The sequence below is a fragment of the Gobius niger genome (genome assembly GCF_951799975.1).
Source record: "Gobius niger genome assembly, chromosome: 8".
Lineage (NCBI taxonomy): Eukaryota > Metazoa > Chordata > Actinopteri > Gobiiformes > Gobiidae > Gobius > Gobius niger.
Window position 1 is genome coordinate 12,030,600 of NC_136859.1, and position 24,265 is coordinate 12,054,864.

The 24,265-nt window shown below is 41.1% G+C and overlaps 1 protein-coding gene across 4 annotated transcripts; it reads right to left on the reverse strand.

The window, feature by feature from the left end:
- Window positions 1–844: 844 nt before the first annotated feature.
- On the reverse strand, window positions 845–24,090 carry ttyh1 (tweety family member 1). Of its 4 annotated transcripts, XM_079560959.1 has the most exons (17): window positions 23,767–24,090; window positions 23,592–23,682; window positions 23,141–23,277; window positions 19,299–19,464; window positions 13,995–14,224; window positions 11,383–11,494; window positions 9,564–9,898; window positions 8,785–8,880; window positions 8,623–8,695; window positions 5,478–5,553; window positions 5,343–5,398; window positions 3,789–3,881; window positions 3,626–3,718; window positions 3,412–3,551; window positions 3,139–3,306; window positions 1,955–2,033; window positions 845–1,561 (listed from the first exon to the last, which is right to left on the reverse strand). In XM_079560959.1, exons 4-17 carry the CDS (start codon window positions 19,431–19,433, stop codon window positions 1,478–1,480), a joined length of 1,770 nt encoding a protein of 589 aa, XP_079417085.1. In that variant the 5' UTR covers window positions 19,434–19,464; window positions 23,141–23,277; window positions 23,592–23,682; window positions 23,767–24,090; the 3' UTR covers window positions 845–1,477. The 4 variants fall into 4 exon arrangements, with proteins under 4 accessions (XP_079417085.1, XP_079417086.1, XP_079417084.1 ...); XM_079560960.1 differs by lacking the exon at window positions 23,592–23,682 and having other exon boundaries at window positions 23,141–23,265; XM_079560958.1 differs by lacking the exon at window positions 23,592–23,682.
- Window positions 24,091–24,265: the final 175 nt, after the last annotated feature.

Genomic DNA, 24,265 nt, shown 5'->3' on the forward strand with positions numbered 1-24,265 from the left:
ATATTTAGAGATATGAGCTAAAGTACTTAAAATCTATTTGAGGTGCATGTGATAGGTTTGACCAACTTTTTCTGTATTTCACTTCCCTATTGAACATGGGATGTGTCGCCAGGCAACAATACTGTACATAAGGGCCACGAGTGAGTCTTAATTATTAATAATCCTTACCACAGGAATTACTCCAGTCAGTTCAGCAGTAATTGGGGAAAACATGCAAACCTGTCATGTACACCTAAATCCAATTATGTGAATAACAACATTGTCATTTTCTGCCCAGTCTTACGTAAAGGAACTAATTCATCTTTCCTTTTCTTTTTTTTGAATTTTGAATTTACGCATACAGAAACAGCAGTGATTTGTGTTCATATGTTCATTTTGTGGTGTCTCTCCTACTAAACTATGCATATCCAAAGAGGCACTATCTGTGGTTGACACTAGTGAATGAGACGTAAGCCTAATCTTGGTGATATTTGAAATGTATTTATATTAAACGTCGTGTTTTGAGTAACCCTGTGGTGCTCTGTTGTGATTCTCAGACATAGAAATCATTTGAATTTCGGGTTATTTAATTTATTTTTATTTATATATATATTAGACTCTTGAGTGTAAAAGGATGCCATTCAAAAGGAGCATTGATAATACCTTACAAACTCAATCGAAGGGTTAACAAGGTCAGTTGGCAGGGAGAGGGTGGAATCAATGAGTTCTCCAACATACCATAACATATATACACAAACATCTTGGAGAAGTTTCAGAACCCAATGCTATATATAGTGATTATTGCTAGTTACGGTAGGGCCACTGCATTGCCAGTAGCAAAGTATATTGCTGTGTACCCGTTGTCATTGTATGGTATTTGTATTTTTTTTTTCTGTTTGGAGTTCTCCATTTCATTGTTTAACCAGGGACGTGTTCGCCCCATATTTTTTTATTGAAAGGGCATGATTATATAGATATTATAGACAGTGAGATATACAGAATACCATAAGGTAAATACAAGGAAAGTACAGAAATGCCACCTATAAAAAAAGTAACAAAATAAAAATTACCAAGTGAGGAAACTGCATAACCATTCACAGAAAAAAAGTGTCATGTTGCTAAGTGGCAGTGCTTTTCTACAACAATATTTATATAAAACGTAAAAATAAAATGGTGGTACTGGTATATTAAAGAATATAAAATACAACGCAGTAACGCCATAACCATCTGAACTGCCTCATCACTGTTCACAGTTTACACAGAAGTTTCACAGACAAGGGGTAAACACTTCAGACCAACTGTTCCTCAACATTTACAGCAGTCCTGTTGCATTAAGTGCTTTTTTAATACTCAGTGGTACAGTACTGATGTTACGCATCATAGATGTCACATCTAGCATTCATTTTTATTTAGATTAGTAAGTTTTCTTTTCAGTAAAGTGTCCATTCATATGAAAACTAAACATTTTTTCTATACAATTCCTAACAAATAAAAAGAATCAACGTGAATACAAGTTCCTCGAATGGGCGGGGTTGGGGTGTGATTGACTTCCCCCGTATCCAGTCAGCATGCTGGGAGAGTACTGTGTTTCCAGAGTCCGAGAGAATGGTCCAGAGACAGGGGAGAAAAAAAAGAGATATTATTCAGCAAAATGTATGAATAAAATATGTCTTTTTACGTTTTTTGTTTTGTTTTTGTTTGTTTGTTTCTTGCTGAACTATGCATTTTGCAGCATGCAGAGGATTATAATGAGGTTTGCCACATCATGGGTTATTCCGTAGTGTGCTGTTATATCAATTCAAATCAGCCTGCCTCGAGAGAAAATAAATAAACCTCTTAAAAGAGTGTTCGTAAACAAAGAGTTAAGCCTCGCCGTCACATTTGTCCATTTGCGTCTGATTAATTCGACAGTACATTGGAGCTGCAGCGACCAAATGGCACAGATTGTATGTGTCACAAGAACAGAGGAACTCACAGAGGGGGGTGGGGACTGCCTGTCAGTCAAGGGAAGGCTCTCATAGCCAGGGTTGCCATTGGAGGAAACGTTTTGAGTCCTGTATAAAGATAGAGAGAGACAAGGGCAGAAGAGGAGGAGTGAGGATGGAGAGGGGCATCGGGGCAAGACACATCAAGAAAAAAAGCGAGGAAAAACCATGGGGTAACAGGGGCCAGAGGGGAGAAGGATAGAGATCGATTAGAATTACGCTATAATTGAGGATTGTATGAATGCATGATGCATGATAAAACTAAATAGGAAACAGCAGCACTCTGGCTCAAGCAGTTCAGCAAACATAATAACATGCATTCCAGCCTGAGAGTGACTCACCAGCGCCAATGCAGCTGTAATGTTGTTTTCCTATGTCCTATACATTTGTGTGAATCCTAATGCAAAGATCCTAGCTGATAGAATACTTATTAGGAAGTGAATGTATTATTCTTATTAATGCGGAGTGACAAAACTTTAGTCAGAAATAGATACTCCTTAATTAGTACCTAAACAGTTTTGAAATTTCAGGTTAAAATGGGAAGCATATAATTAGGAAAGTAAAAGAGGGGAAAATAAGAGGAGCAGTAGCAGCAAAAAGCAGCAGAAGATAGAGCTGGACAGATGGAGGACAGTGTTGGGAGGGTTACCTATTTGACCCTGAGCCTCACAGCGCCGGAGTTTAAACGCGAGGCCTTGACAATGACAATGAGCGGCCTGAGTCTGTCCTGAAATCACCGACAGACCAGAGACAGACACACAGACAGACAGACAGACCTGGACTGTGTCTGTTTCTCTGCCTACACTCATATGTGTGTCTGTGTGTCTGTCTGCAGTGCATGTGCTGAGCCTGAACAACTACCACAGCTTTACAAGGCTGACTATAATGTAAACAAACAGTACATGGTCTTTCTAGTGAAATGTATTTCCTTGTTTGTGGTAAATAATGAAGAATGTGCAGTAAATGCATGCATCTGACTGTGTGACTAAACTGTATGACTCGTACACTATCCTACCCTTACATTTGTGAAAAGGGTGCCCAAAGGACCAGTTCTAGGATAAGCACATGTGAACTCTGATTTATATTCAAACACAGGGCAGTCGTGTGTTGCATTTATAAAGGAGGTCAATCTTAAGTCTGTCTGTCTGTGTGTCTGAGTGCCGGTGTTACTCACGGGAGCGGCGGCGCACTAGAAAAAGGGGGTGTCCACCCAGACCCCGGGTAATTATAGAAGGGGGCAGTGGCCCCTCGCTGAGACCCCGAGGACGTCTGTCTACGTGCCTGATGAGAGGTGAAGGGGTCCTCGCTCTCACTGTCCGAGTCTTCATACTCCTCTGACTCACTGCAGGACAGGGAGGGACAAGTGTGTGAGCAAAGCAAGACTCTTTTTACACCTCTCACTTCATTAATGTAATTATCTCAGCAGACTTTATAGGACTTTTCTCACCTTGGGAAGCTCCTCCAGGCACCGGGGAGAGAACAGAGAATGGCAGTGAAAGCCAAGGCAGAAAGAAAAGAGTAGAGCGACAAGTAGAGCAGCCCCTCCATCCCATCAAAGCAGAGGCCTTTCAATGAGTCGATGTAGTCCTGCAACAAAGAATATGCTCAAGATCAATACAGAGTGTGCACATAACTTGGTTTTGCTGAAGAGTGCTTCATACTTTGTTCAGGCCTCGACAATTAAGCAGCGCCACTAGCTGATGGAAGTTGCCCTCTGTGGAGTTCAGAATCTGCTGGACCTCCCGGAGTGATTTCTGTAACACATGCTCCATTAATCGACCCATAAACTATAAAAACTGATAACTCATTTGCGCGTTAACTTACCTCCGCTTTGGGGAACTGAGGCAGGGCATTTCTGTCTAGACTTGACAGATGTGTGTGGATGTTGGACAACGCCCTCTGAGACTGGGTCAGCAACTAAAATGAGAATTATTTATCTTAAACATAAAACTGTCTCATGAAAATGTGCATCCTATGGTCGCTGTGTCTGAGCAAATCAAAAACAGCTGCACATAGCGCTTAGCCTTGACATTTTTTTTATTATGAATTAAATGCTTGTTTTGATGTTACGATAAAGCGCACTTCCTTGACAAATGTTACGTTTCTAACCGCTACGCACCAGCTAACATGCTAATCAGTTTGAAGGACAGAGCCACCCTATCCAACGGGCTAGCAGGGGCTGGAGCCCAGGGGCCTAACATAGTCAAGGGCCTATCAGAATTAAGTTGATTTGTTGATTTACATGTCAATCACTTCACTTTGCGGCATGACTAACCGCTCCTATATGTGTATCTAGAGTAGGCCCGCCCTACCTGGCCCAGAGGGATACACGAAGGAGTAGCAGGGTTAAGGTTTTTGTGGGATTTAGGGTTAGGGTTAGGGTTATAGGTTAGCATTAGGGTTAGGGTAAGGGTTCGCACTGAGGAGGGTGGGGGACTACAATTCTGTTTAAGCCCCGGGGCCTATGGGTACCTTAAGGTGGGCCTGTTGAAGGATAGAGTTTGTTGGAATCTACAAAAAAAACGCAGAGAAACATCATGGAAATTACCTATTGACGTAGGCCTACTCTATGGAGGCCGCATTTTGTGTATTGAGGATTACTGAAATATGCAGCTAACACCACTCAGGAATGTTTTTGATGAGGTTTTAACAGCATAACATGTTTCAAACATCAACAAAGTTGATTTTGCATGATAAGGGCCCTTTAACCTCTCAACCCCCCGCCTCAACCGAGTGCATTTTCTCCAGTTCAGCTTTACCCAAATCTAAAATGCTACAGCCTATAGGTCAGAGTAACGCCTCATTTGAAAGCTAAGACCTACATAACTGATGGAGATCGATCTTTTTCCTCACCTTGTTGCCGCATTGGCGTCACTTTTTTGACATTTGTTGTTATTGCTTTTCTCACATTTTTGTCACTTTTTCATCACATTTTAATCACTCTTTAATCACATTTTTGTCACTTTTGTTGCTTTTTCATCCATGTTTTCACCAAATTTTTGTTGCCATTTTGACACTTTTTCAAGAAGCTTTCAGATTTGGGTAAAGCCAAGCTAGAGAAAGTGCACTCGGTTAAGGCGGGGGGTAAGGGGTTAATGTAGCTCTACGCTCAAGCACAGACATATGGCGTCAGCTTGTCCTTCTCCTATTGGTCATGCTCTGAGTGAATGAGTGAGTGAGTGAGTGACAGTAAGGCAGTGAGGTGTGAACTCTCAAGAGAAGCAGATAGCTTTAGTTACCTGATAAAGGCAATTTAAAGCTATTCGGTGTACATAAGTTTACTATTGGGATCTTGCAGACCAACAGAACTACATGAGCTGATGAAGACTCGCAAGACAACACTTCCTCCCCGATCAGCAGCTTCATTCATTTGATTACCTGCTGGTACGGACTGTTCGCTCGGCGGTTGCAGGTCAAGTAATAGTCCAGCACATCTGAGGCGCAACAGGACACATTAGTCGAGAGAGGATTTCACATCACTTCGTTAAAAACATGCGTTTAATAATGTCGTACCTGCGCTGGTGCCAGAGTTGAACTGCGTGGAGTTAAGGACAAAGGAGTTTGGATCTGAGCAGAAGTCACTGAGCGCCTGTCGATGTGGGTGGAGAGACAAAAAAAAGAGATGATTAAAAAACAATACATTTGACATTACGTTTTAATCTAATATTATTCTATCTTAGGCTTGTTGTAATCTACTTTTAACAACATATAATAATGCATTCTGTGCAAAACGTCTCACCTACAAATAGTAATGTAAATGTGCAAATGTAGACCAGGCTTGGGGCTGGTTGATTATTAGAATTGTTGCATCAGGACCTAAGATTGGTCCCTGCTTACTTATACTTTAAAGTTCATATGACAAGTTTTAATGCTTTTGATAATATGACTTATTAGAAGGAGACATCAGTTGCATGATTATTATTTTTATTTCAGTGAAGCAGCAATTTAAAGAAAGAAATCTTGGGCAGAAAAGGGATTTTTATTTGAATTTGAATTAAGCTGCTGACAGGAAGTGACATAGGTAAAGGTAAAATTGTTGTCCTTCATCTATGTCACTTCCTATCGTGTCCAATAAGGAAGGTAAACTATAAACATGGCCATGGCTTCAATATAATTGTGTCTAATGTGTCATATGCTCTTTAAGTCTTCCTTAAAGGTAATGTTTGTGGGAGGAGCTCATTTACCAGACATGCAAAACAAGCAGTATGAGCAAAAACGGATACACAGTCATTTGATCATTCTTTACTCACACAGCGTTCTCTCATTTATATATCGGATTTGAGGCCCTAATACTGAAATACAGGCAATATGAAATGGTAAATACGGTGCAACCTTCTAACAAAATAACATTATTTTTCAGCCTACATTCTCCGTTTAGCCCCTGGTTTGATAAATCACCCCCTTAGTGGTTCGGATTAAGGAGCTGAATTTGAGGACACTACTGTATGTACTGTATGTCCAACAAGCCATTCCTCATTTAAAAGCTAAGAACCTCCAGAGTCCAGCCATTGAGCTTTAACTATCAGAGATGCCGGGATTGTGAAAGAGTCAGTGTTCATTTCCATACGGGTTGTATCACTGAATCTGGCTCTTTATACTTTCTGATTATCGTATTAACATTTACATCGTGGAAAATGCTTTTTTGTAATAATTATTGAATCAACATTAAAATCGTTATCAGTAAAACCTGTGAGGAAACTCCCGTTGTGATATTGAGCTACACAAAACAACTTGATATAATCTGATGTTTTAGTCAACTGTATATTAGGTTGACAAAAACTGATAAAATATTGCAGTGTTTCGGACATCCCAATATTGTATGAGGCTTTAGTATTTAAGTTAAGTTTCGTTAATTGTCATTGTACAAAAAGATACAACAAAATTCAGGCACAGGCAAAAACAATCCCCAGAAGAAATCAGACACACCTGTTATGCCACACTACATTAAAAAAAAAACATATTTTATCACAGAAGATCGCAAGTTAAAGAGTAAAATGAAGAAAAACAATAGGCATTTTTGTCAGAGGAATATCAAACCCAGTTCTAGAGTCCATGTTTTTAGTTTAGTATTTAATGGAGCCACCAATACGCTGAGGCCCACTGACAGACTGACACACTTACTCTCACATGTGCCGGGCGACAATCGATCTGCCCTGATTTTCCTGTGTACTGCTTTCTCATGGAGCTCACAACTTTTTCCATTCAAAAATGTGGTACTGGTTGCACTGGCAGACAGTACACGAGTATGTCGAGTAAACATGCACAATAACCTAATATTCCTGCCAGATATTCCTGCGAGTCTGTCTCAAGATCTGGAGATGGGTCCCCGGGTGATTCAATGTGGTCGCCTGCTGCTCCTGACAGGCTGCCCCAGATAAAGTGATAAAGTACACCTCACCCTAAACCAGAACTTCTTAAGTCATGGTTTGATACCTGATTCAGCCCTATTTTAAACATGGTATAGCCTGTTCTTGACCTGAATCTGGCGCTACTCAAATGAAAAGCCTTCAGAGAAAATGACCCCGCCAGAAGAGGGAGTGAGAGCTTCGTTCGAGAGTTTGGCCCTTGAGGGAGGAGTGTTGATCAGGCAGCAGAGGAGGGCAGCCAGAGCCTACAACCGGCCCATTGTCTGCAGTGAGTGAGCAGGGACAGAGTGTCTCTATGTGGACCCGCTGGCTTTGGGACATCTCCTGCCAACCCCACATGACACTGAGATGCCTAAACAGGGCGGCAGAGCAGAAAAACAGCCACGAAAAATACTTCACTAAAGATGTCAAGAATAGTTTTTCCTTTAAATGCGATTAACGATGCTTTTATTTCGCCATTTATGTCGTTTTTCACCCAAAATACTGCCAATTGTAGAAGCAAAATACTGCATCTTCCCTGCTTTTTATACCGCACATGTTCGTTTCAAAGTTTGTAGTTTACATAACGTTGATATGGTAACTGTTTTGAAAGACTGAAGTGTGGCATCGCTACCCACTTAGCACTACACGCGCTCCTCTCAGACCAAAGTAGTGCCCTCTGCAGGAGTGCACCATCTAAACAAGCCACTTGAAGAGTGCAAAACAGCAAAAACACAATACCAAGCACTGCAAATGTTTTATTTCTGCTTACGGCCAACCTTTTAAAGAAGCAAATCGCTCAATGCCCCTCTGTACCAGGTTAGTGATTATGAAATGCACTTCTCCTCTCTATCCGCCTTGTTCTCTCTCTCTCTCTGTACTCCTGTTCATCTTCTATATTTACCTCTTAAAGCAAACACCCACCTCTTACACGCACACAAGAACCACGCTGTTCGGAAACGCACACACACTCACATTGAATCTTTAATCTCTGCCCTATTTTCTGCTTTTTGGTCTTCTGCCATGACTGCGGCGTTCCCTTGGAGCTAGCTCTTTTCACTTGAGTACAATAGACACAGAAATTACAAAAACTCACGACACGTTGCCATCTAAAGCTCCATTTCTACCACTAATGTCTATGCTGTTTGTTCCAACTCTCCTCTCTGTGCTTCACTCCATTTCATCATTGTGTTTTTTTAATTTGTGTTTGAAGACTGTCCTTTACTTTTGACCTTTCAACCTGCAGTAGCACTGGGGGACCGCATCTCCAGATCTGGGGCCTAATGAACATGTTTTGTGTTAGGTTCACTCACCACTACAGTCGCGGTCTCCAAGCCCAAAGAGCCCCAGCTGAGGAAGAGGGCCAGCCAGGCTAGCACCGTCATCCTGTGGGAGCAGACATGTCCCTCAGTTAAAAGGACAGGGCTTTATGTGCTACGGCAAATATCACATCACACTTGGAGGTCAGTACTTACAGAATGAGGAGCCAGCGAGCCTGTTTGGCCAGTCCCAGCAGAATGAACAGACACACAATGAGGTCCAAGAGCAGCAGCAGAACGTATGATAGCCACCTAACAAACAAATGCACACAAATATTTACATCTTAGCCGTGTTACCTTGATAGCCTCAGTGAAATATACAGTATGGTAATAGTTAGAACTGTGCATTTCCAACAACATAAAACACTGCAATGACAATGAGGGTCATGGGTACAAGCTATATGTTCATTTTCGAAAACCTTGCAACAATACATTAAACCATCTATTCCCAAAGACCAAAGCATTGCGGCCCCCTCCCTAAAATAATAATAATTTACTATAATTTAAATTACAGTATACAATAACACTTTTTTACCTACACTCTCCAACCAATCAGAATCAAGTATTCACCCTGACCATGGTACAACAAATGGCAATGTCTGTGGGTTAAATACACTACAAATGTAAACTTTTTTTTCAATGTACTTGCTTTGAAGAAGCTTTTGGGGCCCCCCTGCAGTACCTTCGAAACCCCCCAGGGAGCCCCGAATTTGTGATCCACTGCATTAAATCATCTAACCCCTAAATTCAGAAGATCGCAACAAAAGAAGATCGCACACAGGACGACTCGGTTTACCCCTTGGCGTACGTTGGTAGCCATTGCATTAAACTAGTGAGTCTTTCGCAGAACCATGATATTTGCTCAAATGTTGAAAACTGTCTGTATATAAACATGTTGGATTTGATGAGCTAAATTGCACTGGTTTGTGCTTTACCTGTAGTCCTCATTGACCATGAGCGTGTTGGCAGCCCAGCCTGGAGAGAAGGGGCTGGGCATGAGGCCGCTGGAGGGCACCACGGTGGGGGCCACGGAGGGCGGGACAGGTGTTAGGGGGATGATGGATGCCCCTGCTGTGCTGCTGTCGTTGCCCACTATCTCCACTGTGGAGCGGGCCAGAGAGATGGAGGACAGCAAGTTGATCACGTTCTCAGACAACCTCCGACAGTTCCGCGTGGACACCAGGAAGGGCTTACTCCCCGTGAACAGCTCTTCCATCCCGGCCAAAGGGCCTGCGATGGAGGTCTGCAGACCGCTAATTGTGTCTGAGATCTAAAGAGAAAGAAAAGGCAGAAGTCAGCGTTGTTAAGTGGTGAGGAAACCACTTAATACAAATGATGACGCTCACAAATGGCATTCAGCAAAGTGAGTGTGGTGTTGTGGGGATAGAGATCTGAAAGTATTTCCCATCTTAGATCTTGAGCCAATGTACTTTAGTGATAACCACAGTGCATGGCACGCTTTCAGCTGGATAAGTTACTGCAAATAATGCAACTTCTGCAGAACTTTATACAATATCAGAGCGAAGCTTTAAGGAGCACTCTGTTTAGACTGTCACAGAGTCGTCTAAACACTTGCTCAAGAGGGTTTTCTAATTGATGACAATCGTTGAGATTCTCCCTATATTATTCATTTCTTATGGTCAAATGGAAATTATTATTTGGGTACAAACAGTACAACCGCTATTAGCTTCAGCATTAGCTTTCGCCTTCACCTGGTCAAAGATAAATCTCAGTATTCTACATTTCCATTCACACTTTTTAGCATGAGCGCTTCATGGTAAAGCTTAATTTATAACACTATTTGGCACCACTTTATATCAAGAAACAGTTTCCCCATTCACACATTTACACAAACACAGGAGGTAAGACAAAATAAGTGTCATGCCCAAGGACACAACAACAGTCTACCAACTGAGGAAATGTCATCCACATGTGTCTGAACAATAAACAAATCAAACATGTAGAGTTTGGCAGCTCTTTCGTTCATCTGATTGGGAAAGTGTTATGAATGGAATATCACTGTGGACTCATGCTGGGGAATAGGGAATATCTGTTTTGACACAGTGAGAGGGAGACATTAGGCAGTCTGACAAACCACTGTCTGACCACAGAGCAGAATCGATAGAGCAGGAGTGAGCGTTCTACTTTCAGACCACGGCAGTATAATGTCCAGGTTATGTCTCCCTGTGCATCCATCGCTCTCACACTCACATACAGTGGCCTCAGACACCACTGTGCATGAGTGAAGATCATGAAGCAAACTGAAACAATATACTCATGAATTTATTTGCAGTTGTTAAAAAAAAAATGTTATGTACAGTAGAAAATCTAATCAATCTAATGAACAACCTGTTTCATTGCTCTCAATCACAGCTTTGCGGTGTTAGGCCTGTGGTACTGTATCTTGCATTAATTTCCCCTCATCTGAGTGTGGATTTAAAATACCTATGATAACAAAAGGGCTGGATGCCTTTAATTTTTTTTCAGGGGGGATACAGCACAAGTACCTAAACAAGACTTTTTAGGTACTTTCATACAGATGAATTAAACAGAATGATAATATTTACACATTTCACATGATTGTACCCAGCCCTTAATAAAAAAAATAAAAAAATGAAAATAGTCTGTAGCCTGTCTGACATCAACATAATAACAGGAATGAGGATCAAAGGAGAATGATTGAACTCACTGTATGCACATGGCGGGGAAGATATTTTGGCGCATGGAAACTGTGCTTTTGGGGAGAGCACTCACCAGCAGATCGATAGAAGCGAGCGTGTAATTGGCTGTGAGAAGAGACGAGGTCAACTGATACATCCCATCGTTAGCCTCGCTGTTGCCATAGAAACCGATGCCAATGGCAACGCTGCAAAAAAAAAAAAGGGAGGGGGGGATGAAAAGAAACATGAAGCGCGTGCAAGCAGCGGTTTGTGTGTGCATGTGTGTGTGTGTGTGTGTGTGTGTGTGTGTGTGTGTGTGTGTGTGTGTGTGTGACATCGACATGCATGTAATGTTTAATTCAGTGCGCAAGTACATTTTAGATAGGTTGCGTTCACGGCAGTCTAGAAACTTATGTCATCATTTCGGATGGAGGGCAGGAGGGTACACAACTATATAATAGATAGGGATATTCAAAGAAAAGAACATTGTTTGGGTAAATAAATCGTGCCCATGTGATTGAAAAAAGCCAGCACTATAGTCAACTATGTTTCACCATTGTTCATTTGTGCTGACAGACAAGTCTTTGACCTTTGTGCCAGTTTGTGTTTCATGTGGATTGGCTGGGTAATTACAGATAGTTGCCATAAACCAGTGAAAAGGCAAATTCTACCATAGAATTCTGGCCTGTCCTCCTTAATACATAGGCATAGAAACTATAGGCACTGTGTCGAATGTTCTGATGTCACATAAACGCAACCTATAAGTGGCACAGGGATATAGAGCTGTAAGGATGGGATTTATATATGAGCATACCAACAGTGCAGCGCAGGGTAAGGGTAAAGAGGGGAGGGGCAAAAAGCAGAACTCCAAGCTCTCAATGGTTTAAGCTCCGCAAAGAAAACATCAGCGACGTTAAACATAGGGGCACGTTTACACATCTCTGTTATTCAAATATTCAGATTAAGGCAGAGGCCAGATGTTTGTCAAATCCCCTCGACTCAGAGGGGAATGGTACGACCCAATCTCCCACAAAGTATGTGACCCAGATTAGAAAGCGAGGCAAAGGGAGAAATGTGCGTCTGTTTCTGCGTCCGTGTGTGTGCTTTGCATTTCAAACCCGATGCGGTCCTAGGAGGCTGCGTTTCAAATGCCATACACAGTGACTGCATCAAAGGCCAAACTCCAGACAAAATAGTGCCGTATGAACCAAACTGCAGCACTTTTGTGGTGCCCAGTGCAAAAATCTGTTGTATAAGTTGTATATATGTAAAATGTGTCCATAGCTCTCTGAAGGAAGGCAGATCTGAAATCACATCCCAGTCTAATGCATCCTGTCATAAAGTGGCACAATCTTATTCACCACAAATGATAATGTCTTTATATTTCATAGGGCCTTTCAAGATACCCAAAGCCTTTCAAAGCATTTGTATTCACTCTGTCACACTCTTTTTTTTACACTGAGGAGGACATATTAAAAGGGTGTCGTCTGCACTTAATCCCTCTTTCAAGACCATTGGGGAAGCCTGTCCGGAGCAGTGGGCGACCGCAGTGCAATCCTGGGTCAGGTTTGGTCTGGAGTACCTAGATGATTAGCCTTTGTGCATGTCTTAAATTGATTGAGGAAACCCAATTAGACATGGAGAGAACAGGCATACACCACACAGAAAGGCCGGATATCTTACCCAGGTGAGAGCGCTAACCTCTCATCTAACGTGTAGGGTGAACTGCTTGCTCAAGAGCACAAAAGCAGTACTAACTTGCCAGTGCTAGGACTGCACCACTATTTTCCTGTATTACATTATGGAACAATATTTGTGGCAGGGACAGTAGTGCAGCGGTTAGCGCTTGTGTAGAGTTTGCATGTCCTCCCCGTGCACTCCGCTTTCCTCTACCACTAAAAACATGTACAATAGGCCAGAATGAATGAGAGAGTGAGTGAGACTGGGTGGTTGGTGATGGTCAAATTGGCAGCCTCGCTTCCATCAGTCTACCCCTGTGGTGGCTTTGGCTTCAATCATAGCTTACCACCGCTGAGTATGGAGTGAATGAATAATGACTACAGTGTGACGCTTTGAGAAGCTTAACACAGGCTTGTAAAGCGCAATACAAGTGTAAGCCATCATTGTACTCTCCAATAAAAAGACCACAGCCTTAAACTACACAAAGATTTGGTTCTTCTTCTGCACAAATGCGTAATATCAAAACTTTTCTGTGCACGAGCGATGCAGATTGTGGGTTTGATGATGACTGCATGTTCCGTGGTCAGTCACCGGATCAGGAGACGAACAGTGGGTGGGTGAGCTGAGATCATCTTCATATGACAAACTCAGAGGAGCCATGTGACTGTCCGTGGTCAATGGTCCAGTGACATTCGAGACTGCGGTGAAGGGACTCATGACTGTTTGATCAAAAATGCTTTTCTTTAATAATAATTAGCAACCGCCACCCATGTGACACAGCAGTTGCTGCGCCCCTTCCTCCAACATAAAGCAATTAAATCCCTGGTATGTTTTAGATGAAGATGACACATTTCTCTAGAACTCACTGCCCATCCATGTCCAAAACTCATTGCAAACCCTTTTCTTTAGTTTATCATATATCATATATCATTTATCTCCCCCCCTCCCCCCCCATGCCGTCCATCTGCAATCGTGAGAGTCGTGAACGCAACCTGTATAGAGCGGGACCTTCGACGCTCCACTCACCAGCACAAAGTGACAGCCGCGACCGCCACCCATGTGACACAGCAGATGCCGCGCCCCTTCTTCCCGCTGTAACCGTGACCCGTGCTGCCATCTTCATCCTCCTCCTCCTCCTCCGATCCCTCACTCCGGTCGCCACGGTGACAGCAGCAGTAGTGAATGAGGAAGGACAGAACCACCAACAGGGAGATAACGAGCGCGATGGCCGAGAAACTGGATAAAATCAGCAAAGTCTGTGGGGATAGTGACGGGGAAAATACAGTGAGGAATTAAATCAGAAAAATAATGCAGTTTTTTTTAGATGATAGCTGTAAAATCTGGCAACATTGACGCGCCCCCACAATAGCAGCAGGAGGCTGAGATAGCACAGGTTTTGGAACACGCAGTAACTCAATAAGGCACTATGAATCACACCGCAAAATCTTGTTTTGACTGGTTTATATTTACTTATTTGTGTAAGCTCTCAGTGGCACTGGAGCTGTCGTCTGTACTTTGTAGTTTAAGTGTAGGACGTTTTGCCTCTCATCCAAGAAGCAGACAACACCGCAGAGTGTAGCCTATCCATATTTACTTTGTATTGCAAATCGCAAGACAGTACCATTCCCTCTGCAACCCAAACAACCTTTCTCTATGGGGTCTTATGTGAAACTTGGGCTGGGTATCATTACATTTTTTTGTACTGGTACTTGATCAGATACCTGAACAATACTTTATTTGAAACCTATACAAAATATATACTAGAGAACCATCAAATAAGGTTCATTCCTTCCATAAAAGACTAGTTCTTCTACATTTGTTTCATTTATTTGAAGTGAAACAACCAAGTCACCTCCTTTAATGCTGCCCCTGGTAATTGCATACAATACTTGCATTTTTTTCAAATACCAGTCGTACCTAAACTTTTTCCAATTCCATAGTGGCATTGTTTAATGGTACCCAGTCCTATGTATAAAGCCGGCTAGCAATGTAGATTAGATCCCTATAAATAAATGTTTTGAAATGATTCTTGTTTAGTTTAGGTTTTCTCTGTATTCCATGCTCCTGGATGTGCACTAGCTTGAAATCTAATTGCAATGGCAACAATAGCAATAAGACATTTTTCCAAGCTTGATGAGCCCGACTTAACACGTATTATTTTTACTTCCTTTTTTTCAAGCCGAGTTTGCCAATAGAGTAACATTTTATCAAAATGACCTTTTTGAAATAATAACATAATAATGCATTAGTCTTATATGTAATTTTTCCAGACACGCAAAGTTGCCTTACATTTGTGTGGATTATTCATTCACTCCATACTCTGCTGCAGTAAACTACATTTGCCCTGGGATAGAATGATGGAAAAGCGGCTGCCTAGCCACGCCACTCACCACTCACTCACACTCCTCTCCCCTCGGCCCCAGTCTGATATTCCCTCAAAGTCTCCCATAAAGTTAACACACTCAGCCAATCCTCTGCATAGGGCAAGGCAAAGGCGGTATGGCCACAATGAAAGTAATACATGTAATTATTGTCCACGGAAATGTAATCAATGAATCAAGTCTTCAAAATTAAATTAATCTAAACAAGCACATAATACATAAGTCCAGCTCAAGTTTCACCTAATGTCAATATTCAGTAACACTTTAGATTACAGCCCGTGAGGTCCATGTGTAGGTACAGGGAACAAGAATCAGTAACTACACATGTAAGTACAGGTAATTACAAATAAAGTGCGAGGTTTAATAAAGTGTAACCAGGCGTACACAGTTGCAGGTGATTTGGCCGTCATATAGATGTGCCACCTTTAAAAAGATTTATAAATTGAAGAAATTTCCACATAACTAACGGCACAAATACACCGTACCTAATGTGCAACTACACGCGAGTGCGGGCTGTAATCTAAAATGAGACGCTAAGTACACCTTTATTACACCTTTACTACACCTTGTATGCCTTTGTTATACATACACCAACATGGTGTACACCTTTGTTACACCTTTGTTTCATCTTGCACTTAAATGTGTAATGGCCAGTGTAATTACTTTCTTATTACCTGTAGACATGGAACTTTTGGGCTGTAATTCATAGTGTTACCCAATATTTTTCTTGTGCAGCGCAAGGGCACTAAAAAATATGTTTGCAACAATTCCCTTTCTCTTCGGGGCCGGGGATGCTCGACTGTAACATTTCCTCATTCTGGGCAAATAAAGAAATTCTGACTGTGACTTTAATTTAACGTTAAGAGTTGAAACTGTTGATAAGTATGAGAAAACACTCATGTCGCTAAGCCGTGTCCATCTCTGCTGCTGATCGGGCTCTCTGTCACAAAGTCAACATTACTGAAATGCACTTTGCGATACATAGCTCCAGCATTAACTCTGATCCATCCGTCTGTCCACCTTCCCTCGGCTTCACCTCCAGTCGGCTAAAGCTCCACCCAGCAGCACTGCCCCTGCACCCATCCCCTCTGAACTCCCTATCCCACGTTTCCCTCTCCCCCACTCTCCCTTTCTTTCTACCCACACCACTGAATCTCTATTAATAATCTGTGACCTACTTAAATACATTCACTGCCGTTCTCTCTCACTCTGTCCCACCGATGCTGGCTTTGCCACTCTGCCCGCTATTCTGTGCTGCAACCTCCACGCATTACTCACTCACTCTCGTTCTCCCGCTGTCTTTTTCATCCTCTCTGCTCTTGTTCTCCCTTTTGTTTTTCCTCTGCAGGACAATTTGTGGCGACACACACTTCTTTTTTTTATATACTGTCTAAAAGTTACAAATAGAAGAAGAAAAAGACTGAATCTGAATCGTCACAATTAGCAAACTACAAAAAGGCTATTTTGGTAATATCCTTATAAAGTAAAAGTATACGATGGCGCCTATGACAATGAAACACTGGACGATAAATAAGGAGTATAGAGAAAGACTTGGATTCAGCATAGGGCTGCAGGATTTAGAAAAGTATTGCAATTGTTATGTTTTAAGATTAAGAATGAGTGAGCAGTCTGGAGCTTTTAACATTTGAGAGAAGACTGAAGTATTAACTGTTTAATCAACATTATATAAAATCATAGGGTCTATACAATACAAGGTGGTTGGCATGTTCCAGGCTTTTCTTTCTCAGTTGCCAAGGATTTTACTCAAATAACAATCCATTGCGACAACTGCGCAGCCCGACCTGTGCAGCAGTATTATCTGCAGCCACAGACACACTCGAGACCCGCGGATGACGCTCCTCTTAAAATCTCTCGGCTCAAAAAACGCTCATTTACATTCATAAAATGTAAGGCAGGGTATAAAAACTCGATGTGGACGTGAGGCAGCGACCTAAATGAGCCCAGCAGCTACTAAAGGGTCAAGTGCCAGTTCAATACGATAATTAGGCCAATAAAAGGCTATCTCTGGGAATATTTAAAAGACCGTAAATGACTTCACTGCACTGAACATTGTTGTTAACGTTAGGGCTTTATGGGCCAGTTTACAGTGTGATAAAAGGCACTGGCTCTGACAAATTAGTGTAAAAGTACTAACTAGACCATTACATCTAGACTTATATATGCTTAGATAGACTTTAATGAGCCACTTGATCACTGTAGCCCAGTATAACATTGCTCAATACAAACGATTTCTCAAACGTTTCTGTTTAAATTGGCCCATAACCAACATTTTATCAATGACTTGTCGGAATGGGTGTTTGTGTGCCAATGCTGTGTGCGCAGGTGTCTGGAAAGGCAAATAGTAAAGTTGTGTTTTTAATGAGTAACATAGACCAAATAAACACACAGATAGATACACAAGATTTGGATGCCTTTAGTTATCAAGCCTTGCACGGCATGTCCCTGGTGTAAAGTTACAGGTGGGTGACATAAAACATTTAATATAGCTGTGGTGATTTTTTATATATGATGAGCCTGAGCTTTTCTCTCTCTATTGCAACTCTACGCTGAAAAATTGCAGACACATCCCACTATTCCCCACCCACTCCTCCCGTTCATCAGGCTCCGTCACTTTCGAACTGAGCGGCAGACAGATTTACCCAATTACAATGAAGTGTGAACTCTCAGCAGAAGTACACAGCTCGAATTACCTCTTGAAGTAACTAAGTGACCGTGGATTGTGATAGATTCAGAAGTGCGACCGATCCGTGGCTCTCAAGTGACGAGAAATGAGGACTGCCATGGCATTTACTGATTTAGAACAAATTATTTAATCTTCTAAATGGTAAAAAGTCACACAAATGGCATCTGTATCCAGAAGATCCCAACAACTCGTCTTAAAACCTGGGGAGGTCCCGATCCCTCCGTGTGCTCGGCCCTGCACTCTTTCAAAAGCAATCGAAGGCTTTGCTATTGAAGAAAGCTTTTGGCTGATGGATTTTTCAGTTTTCTTATTTGTTTTGTGATGTTTCTTATGTTGTTCTATTTCAGCACTTTGTGATTTTTATCTGTGAAAAGCTCTTTATAAATAAACTTTACCTATTTACATATAAGGATAAAGAGTTGGGTGGAGTACTCAAAATATTTACTCAAGAATACTTTAAAATAAGTACAAAGTGGTCAGCCTTATAATCACTTCCACTGTATGATATACATCTACTGTATGTAATATACTTAAATATGAAGTATAAAATACACAAGTAAGTAAGAGCAGAGGTGGGTAATACTCAGTTACATTTACTCAAGTACATTTAGGCCTACATGTACTTAACTTTTTTTTAACTAATTGTACTATTGCGGTTTTATTTTTTACTTCAAGCTTGAGTAATATTAAATATAAGTATCTGCACTCATACTTGAGTAAAAAATAATGTAACTCGTGCCACTGTGAGTAAATCTTTCAGTGATAAATCCTCATTTTGTCCTGTAAAATAAATGTATTTCTTGTTTTGTTACTTAATTTTTCATAATGATTATTTTTGTATGCTATTATGTTATGTTATGTTTCTCATCATTTATGACGCTACTGAAACATAAATCAGACTTTTACGCTCAGTTACTCAGTACTCACATTATTATTTACTCTTGCTTGAGTCATTATTTGGGCCACTACTTTATACTTCTACTTGAGTACAATTAATCTACAGAATATTACACTTACTAGAATAAATATTTTTGGCCACTCTTTGTTACTCAAGTAGAAGTAAAAAGGACTGTAAAATAAAACTACTCACAGAAGTAAAGAAGTACTATTACTGCAAAAAGTTATTCAAGTATATGTGCTTGCAGTGAATGAACCCGCTCTGAAAATGCACCAGGGGAATTGTTTTCTGTTTTATTCCCTGCTGTGTTGCCCTCCCAGCGTGCAGCTGTGGCAGGTGCGAGTTACCTGCTGATACTCCCAGCTGTCGGGGACAAAGAAGTTGTCCCTCATCGTCATGGTGAAGTCCAGCCGAGGCAGAGCGTGGCACATTCTCACCCACAACGAGGGGCTGTAGCTGGGCACCGTTGTCATGGCAGCCATTTTTCCTCTGCCACCGGTCCCCTCCTCCACGCTGCGGGCGGAAGAAGAGAGAAATAGGAGTGCATTTCCTCTCATCAGCTGATTGGTAGCCTTAACAGAGGTTCTCAGATGGCAATTATCACTCAATTAATGGAAAAACACACGTATACAGCGCTTTCCATTATAGTATTTTTAAACCTTTCACAAATACAGAAACGAGAGAACAAACAAAAGACACACGGTAAGTTAAAGCAGAGTTTTCAGTGTGTTTTTGAAGGCAGTGAATGTGGAAGAGGGACTTTGTAGCGCAACATGGGGCCACAATTTATGAGAAGCTATCAGCAGCAAAGCAAAGGTTAAAATGTCAGCCAGAGTTTAAACCTGACAATACGGACAGTGGGAGTAAATCACAGATTGTGCTGGGGCTCAGGGGCTCTGTGTTTATTAAAAACATGCAGCTGATGGTGGATGTGAAAATGCATTATTGTTTGACCTAGTGTCTTGTTTTTTCTTATTATTTTTGGTCATTTCCTCCATATAGTCAGTGAGAAACCAGCATTGTCTATTTATTTATACATCTATGTATTATTTGCATGTTCTCCTTGTGTCTGTGTAGGTTTCCTCCGAGTGCGCCGGTTTCCCCATTGGAAAAAATGAAATCTTATCTTGGACAAAAATGACTCAAAAGTGCTCGAAATAAGACTTGAGTCCTGGCCCCAGAGTTGTACCCAATGGTTCATGCTTATAATAGTTTTACTGGAAAAAAAAGCCATCTTATCTTAGAAAAATTGGTTGAATTGTGCTTGAAATAAGACTATTAATGCTGATTTTGATACGGTTTTGAAAGATTTTTCTTATCTTTGACTATTTTGTCTCATTTCACGTTTTTTTTGTCTTTTTTTAAGCCTTCAAGTTAATTTCTCTTATTTTAAGCAAATTAATGCTTGTTCCATTGGCAATCTTATTATAAGACAAGTCCAAACCTACTCAAAATCAGCATTAAAAGTCTTTTTCAAGCACAATTCAACCAATTTTTCTAAGATAAGATGGCATTTTTTCCAGTGCCCTACCACAAAAACTACTATAAACATGACCAATAGGTATGACTCTGGGGCCAGGACTCGAATATGAAAAAGATAATGTATAATGTCTATTGTTTACGACTACCGCACTTCGTAATCTGGAGGTATATTGAGTGAGAAATTGATTTGAACTTGTTATTGACCTTCAGTTTACCGGAGTAGCATTGCAGACTCCAGGGGTGGCCTGTGCTACCCTCGGCCACCCCTTAGACACACCCCTGCCGCGAATAAGGAACAGTAAAGGAGAAACTATAACTCTTTCACAGCAGAAAGGGCTTTTGAATGTCTGTCCCTCTAAGCACAATAATGGCTCGGTGTTGACGCTGCTGCGGAGTTAGTTGAGTCTAACATCTGTGATCACTGCAGCTGTTCACTGAATACATCACATTCAGCTCATCATCGTGTACACAGGCGCAGCACTGTAACAAATGACATAAAGGGTGGAAAAAGCGCAAGTGACTCCAGACGAGTTCTGATTGAGCCGCGCGTTATAGCGGCCAGACAAACAGCCTTTTTTTTTTTTTTTTCTCAGATTTATTTGGTGATGGCACAGAACAAGCTCCCCCACAGGGCAGACAGGGCCACTCCAAAGCCCATTACAACAGGCCTGTTCACCTCCATGGTCCCAGCAGTCCAACTGGCACAACGCAAATCAGTGCCAAAGCTCCATTTGCTTATTAAAAATGTGCAATAAGTGGTGTAAAACGAGAGGCGTCAGTCACTAATGATGGATGGATGTAGTTTCGAAGAGTCAAAACCAGCAGGGATTTCATGAAATAGCACAAGTAATCATCTTTTATTTTTGTTACAATATTATTATCTATAAATCTGAATACAATTTGAGATATTTCCACCAACAGTTTTTAGTGTTACTAGCTGCCTCAACAAGTGCATTCATTCATCATGGGACTTTATAATCGCCAGGTTTACACGCAGTTCTTTAGCATCTGGGTTTGGAGTTTTGTCTGAGATTATGGAAGACTTTTGTGTGTTAAATGATGCTGGGGGAAAGTATTTGAGGTTTGTATAAAAGTTCATGAATCAGTTATATGTATTTGCTTTTACTAGGAAAAATCTAGCTGAAATTCGAGATTTATCAATGACGAAATAAATAAATTGTGATTACGTTTTTTTTGCCATATCGTCCAGCCCTATTTTATCCTACATAAATATGAAATTGTTTCTTGTAATAGGGCAGCACAATCAATTGCAATTTGAATGGTTGCATTTAGCCAATTGCAACACTGCAATTATTTATATTCTTTACAAACAAACAACTACATATTCTGTTTAATTGTCTCAGTATAAAAGCTGTTGACCCTGTAATATCAGACTTCTATAAACTTGTTTGGAAAAGCATGTGACTATTATATTAGGTCGTTTTTCAGCTGTCACTGCTGCTGGACTGATTAAAATGCTCACTCTGGTCATATCTGGATTTTAAATCATGAATCATTTACATTGGATGGCACAACGTGAAAAAAATGTTTTTTTTTGGTCTCTTCAACAATGGGCCGCTCAAACGAAAAAGAAAACAAAAAACAAACCCCTTTAATAACGACTTGGTAGTCAGTAGGTGTCACTGTACATTGATTTTTGGACCGATAAAATGCTGACACACTCATAGCATGAAGGTGATAGGACTGCTGTGTGACAATGAGGTTCAGGCAATCAACATATTGTTCTATATTTACAGCCAGTATTTCATTTTTTTTGGTCCATCCTTAAATGATGTCATGGTGCTTTTTTATCATTACATAAAAGTACTGACAAAATATTGTGATTTTAAGCATAAACCGATGATATAGAGGTTTATGCTAATAATTACTTTTGAAATAAAAAAGAATCTGTAATGTGGTCCAGGCTAATGCTATAAATGAGACAGTGACGTGAACACAGAGAAAAGATCCATTTTGAGACACTTATTCAGTAGAAGGCTCGTCTGAATGTAACCTGTCCTCATTCAAAACCATGCATGCATTAATAACTGGGGGAAAGTGAAAGGATATTGATTTATAGGAAAAGCTGTTCCGTGTGATACAAACTACCACATAAAATAACCTCAAACAAGCTTAATGCCTCTTAAGATACTACATCAAGAATGGTCAGACATTTTATCTAAATCCCACGTCTGCACATTTGAACTTGAGTTTACATGATTTATCTGGGCAAGGCATGTCAGGTTCATTATGATATATTATGATGTAGCTGCTGAGTCAAACATAGGTGAGTGCCTCGTTTCAGAGCCTTTACAAGTCCTTGGGTGCAGAACTTGACGGTGAAAAATGCTGCATTATTTCTGACGAAGTAACCATTGTTCAGATAACTCCACATCATTCAGCCTCTGCCACTTCCACATGACACGTTAGATAAGGAGAGCTGTTAGTCCTTCGTTAGGTTTCATGAAACCATTACAACATCATTGTTATGCTCGATATGTCCACAGGCACGATCACTGTGAAGGCGAGAATAAATCAGCTTTGGCTCCTACACATTCATTGCCCTCATTTACAGGAACAGGCACAATATACTCAGAGACATTCCACTGCACAGGGGGCTTAATTGCATTGTGCATCGTGCATCCATGCAGTCACACAAACAATACAACCACATAAAATAAATATGACAAGAAACAATGGTAATTACCTCTAACGGCTGTTTGGAGGTTCGACTCCTGTCTCTTCTCCTCTCCGGTGTCCGTGAAATATTTACCCACTCAAAGAGGTATACTGCCTGGCATCAGTGCTTGATGCTCTTGAAAAAACATCCTCCTGAAAAAATGGCTTGGAAACAAGCCACAAAAAATGTCAACACCAAAAGAAAACTAGGGCAGTAATTCTTGCGTTTAGTGGAATATTAAAAAGCCAATAAGTGTCTAGTTGTCTGTGACAGGAGAGGTGCTTGTGTTGATGGATGAGAGAGAGTGGCTCTCAGTGTGAGCCGAGAGAGAAAGAGAGAGAGAGGGATTAAGATTGAGGAGACACCCCTGAGGGACTTTTTATCGCTGCATTGTAGCCCTTCCTCAATTTACCATCAAGCGACTTCGCAAACAACATGACAAGAACACAAAGACAATTAATCTGCTAACAGGGATTACCTGAGACTAACCATCACTGAGATACTTCTGATGTTAACCCCAGCAACATCCACTCACACTCCCCTCAACCATCAGCCAATCTCTGCACAGACTAACAAATCCGCACTAGATTATGCAGCGAAAGGAAGAAAAATACCCACAATGTGATTACAAAAGGCAAAAAAAATCCACTCACGTGATAGGTGCAAAAAATAGATATAGTCTCGAGCAAAACTGCACAGTCTTTGATGTGCAGGGAGCTACGCGAGTAAGTAGAGATGCACATAAAAACGGAGTATCGGAGGCGAATAAGCGCACATGGATGAATATGGGGAGGGGGAGATATGGGCAAAGGCAACGTGAAATACTTGAGAGAAAAAAAGTGGGTTCCCAGGGAGTGATGCTGAGCGCGAGAGCAAGGGAGGGCAGAGATGTGAACAATGAATAGAGAAGGGGATGGAGGCATGCAGTGGATTGGTAGGCAAAACCAGTTTCAGTGAAGGCTGCAGCAAAGCATCAGCCCTGATTCAGAGGCACTGAGGCGTGAAAAATGGAACAACAAAATGATGAGAGCAGATGGGAACACACTAGAGGAGATCTCCACATCTAATGGACTGACAGTTGCAAAAATGATCACATAATTGCAGAATGACATAGAAGAATTACTAGTACATGGCGTTTGTCCATCTTGTTAA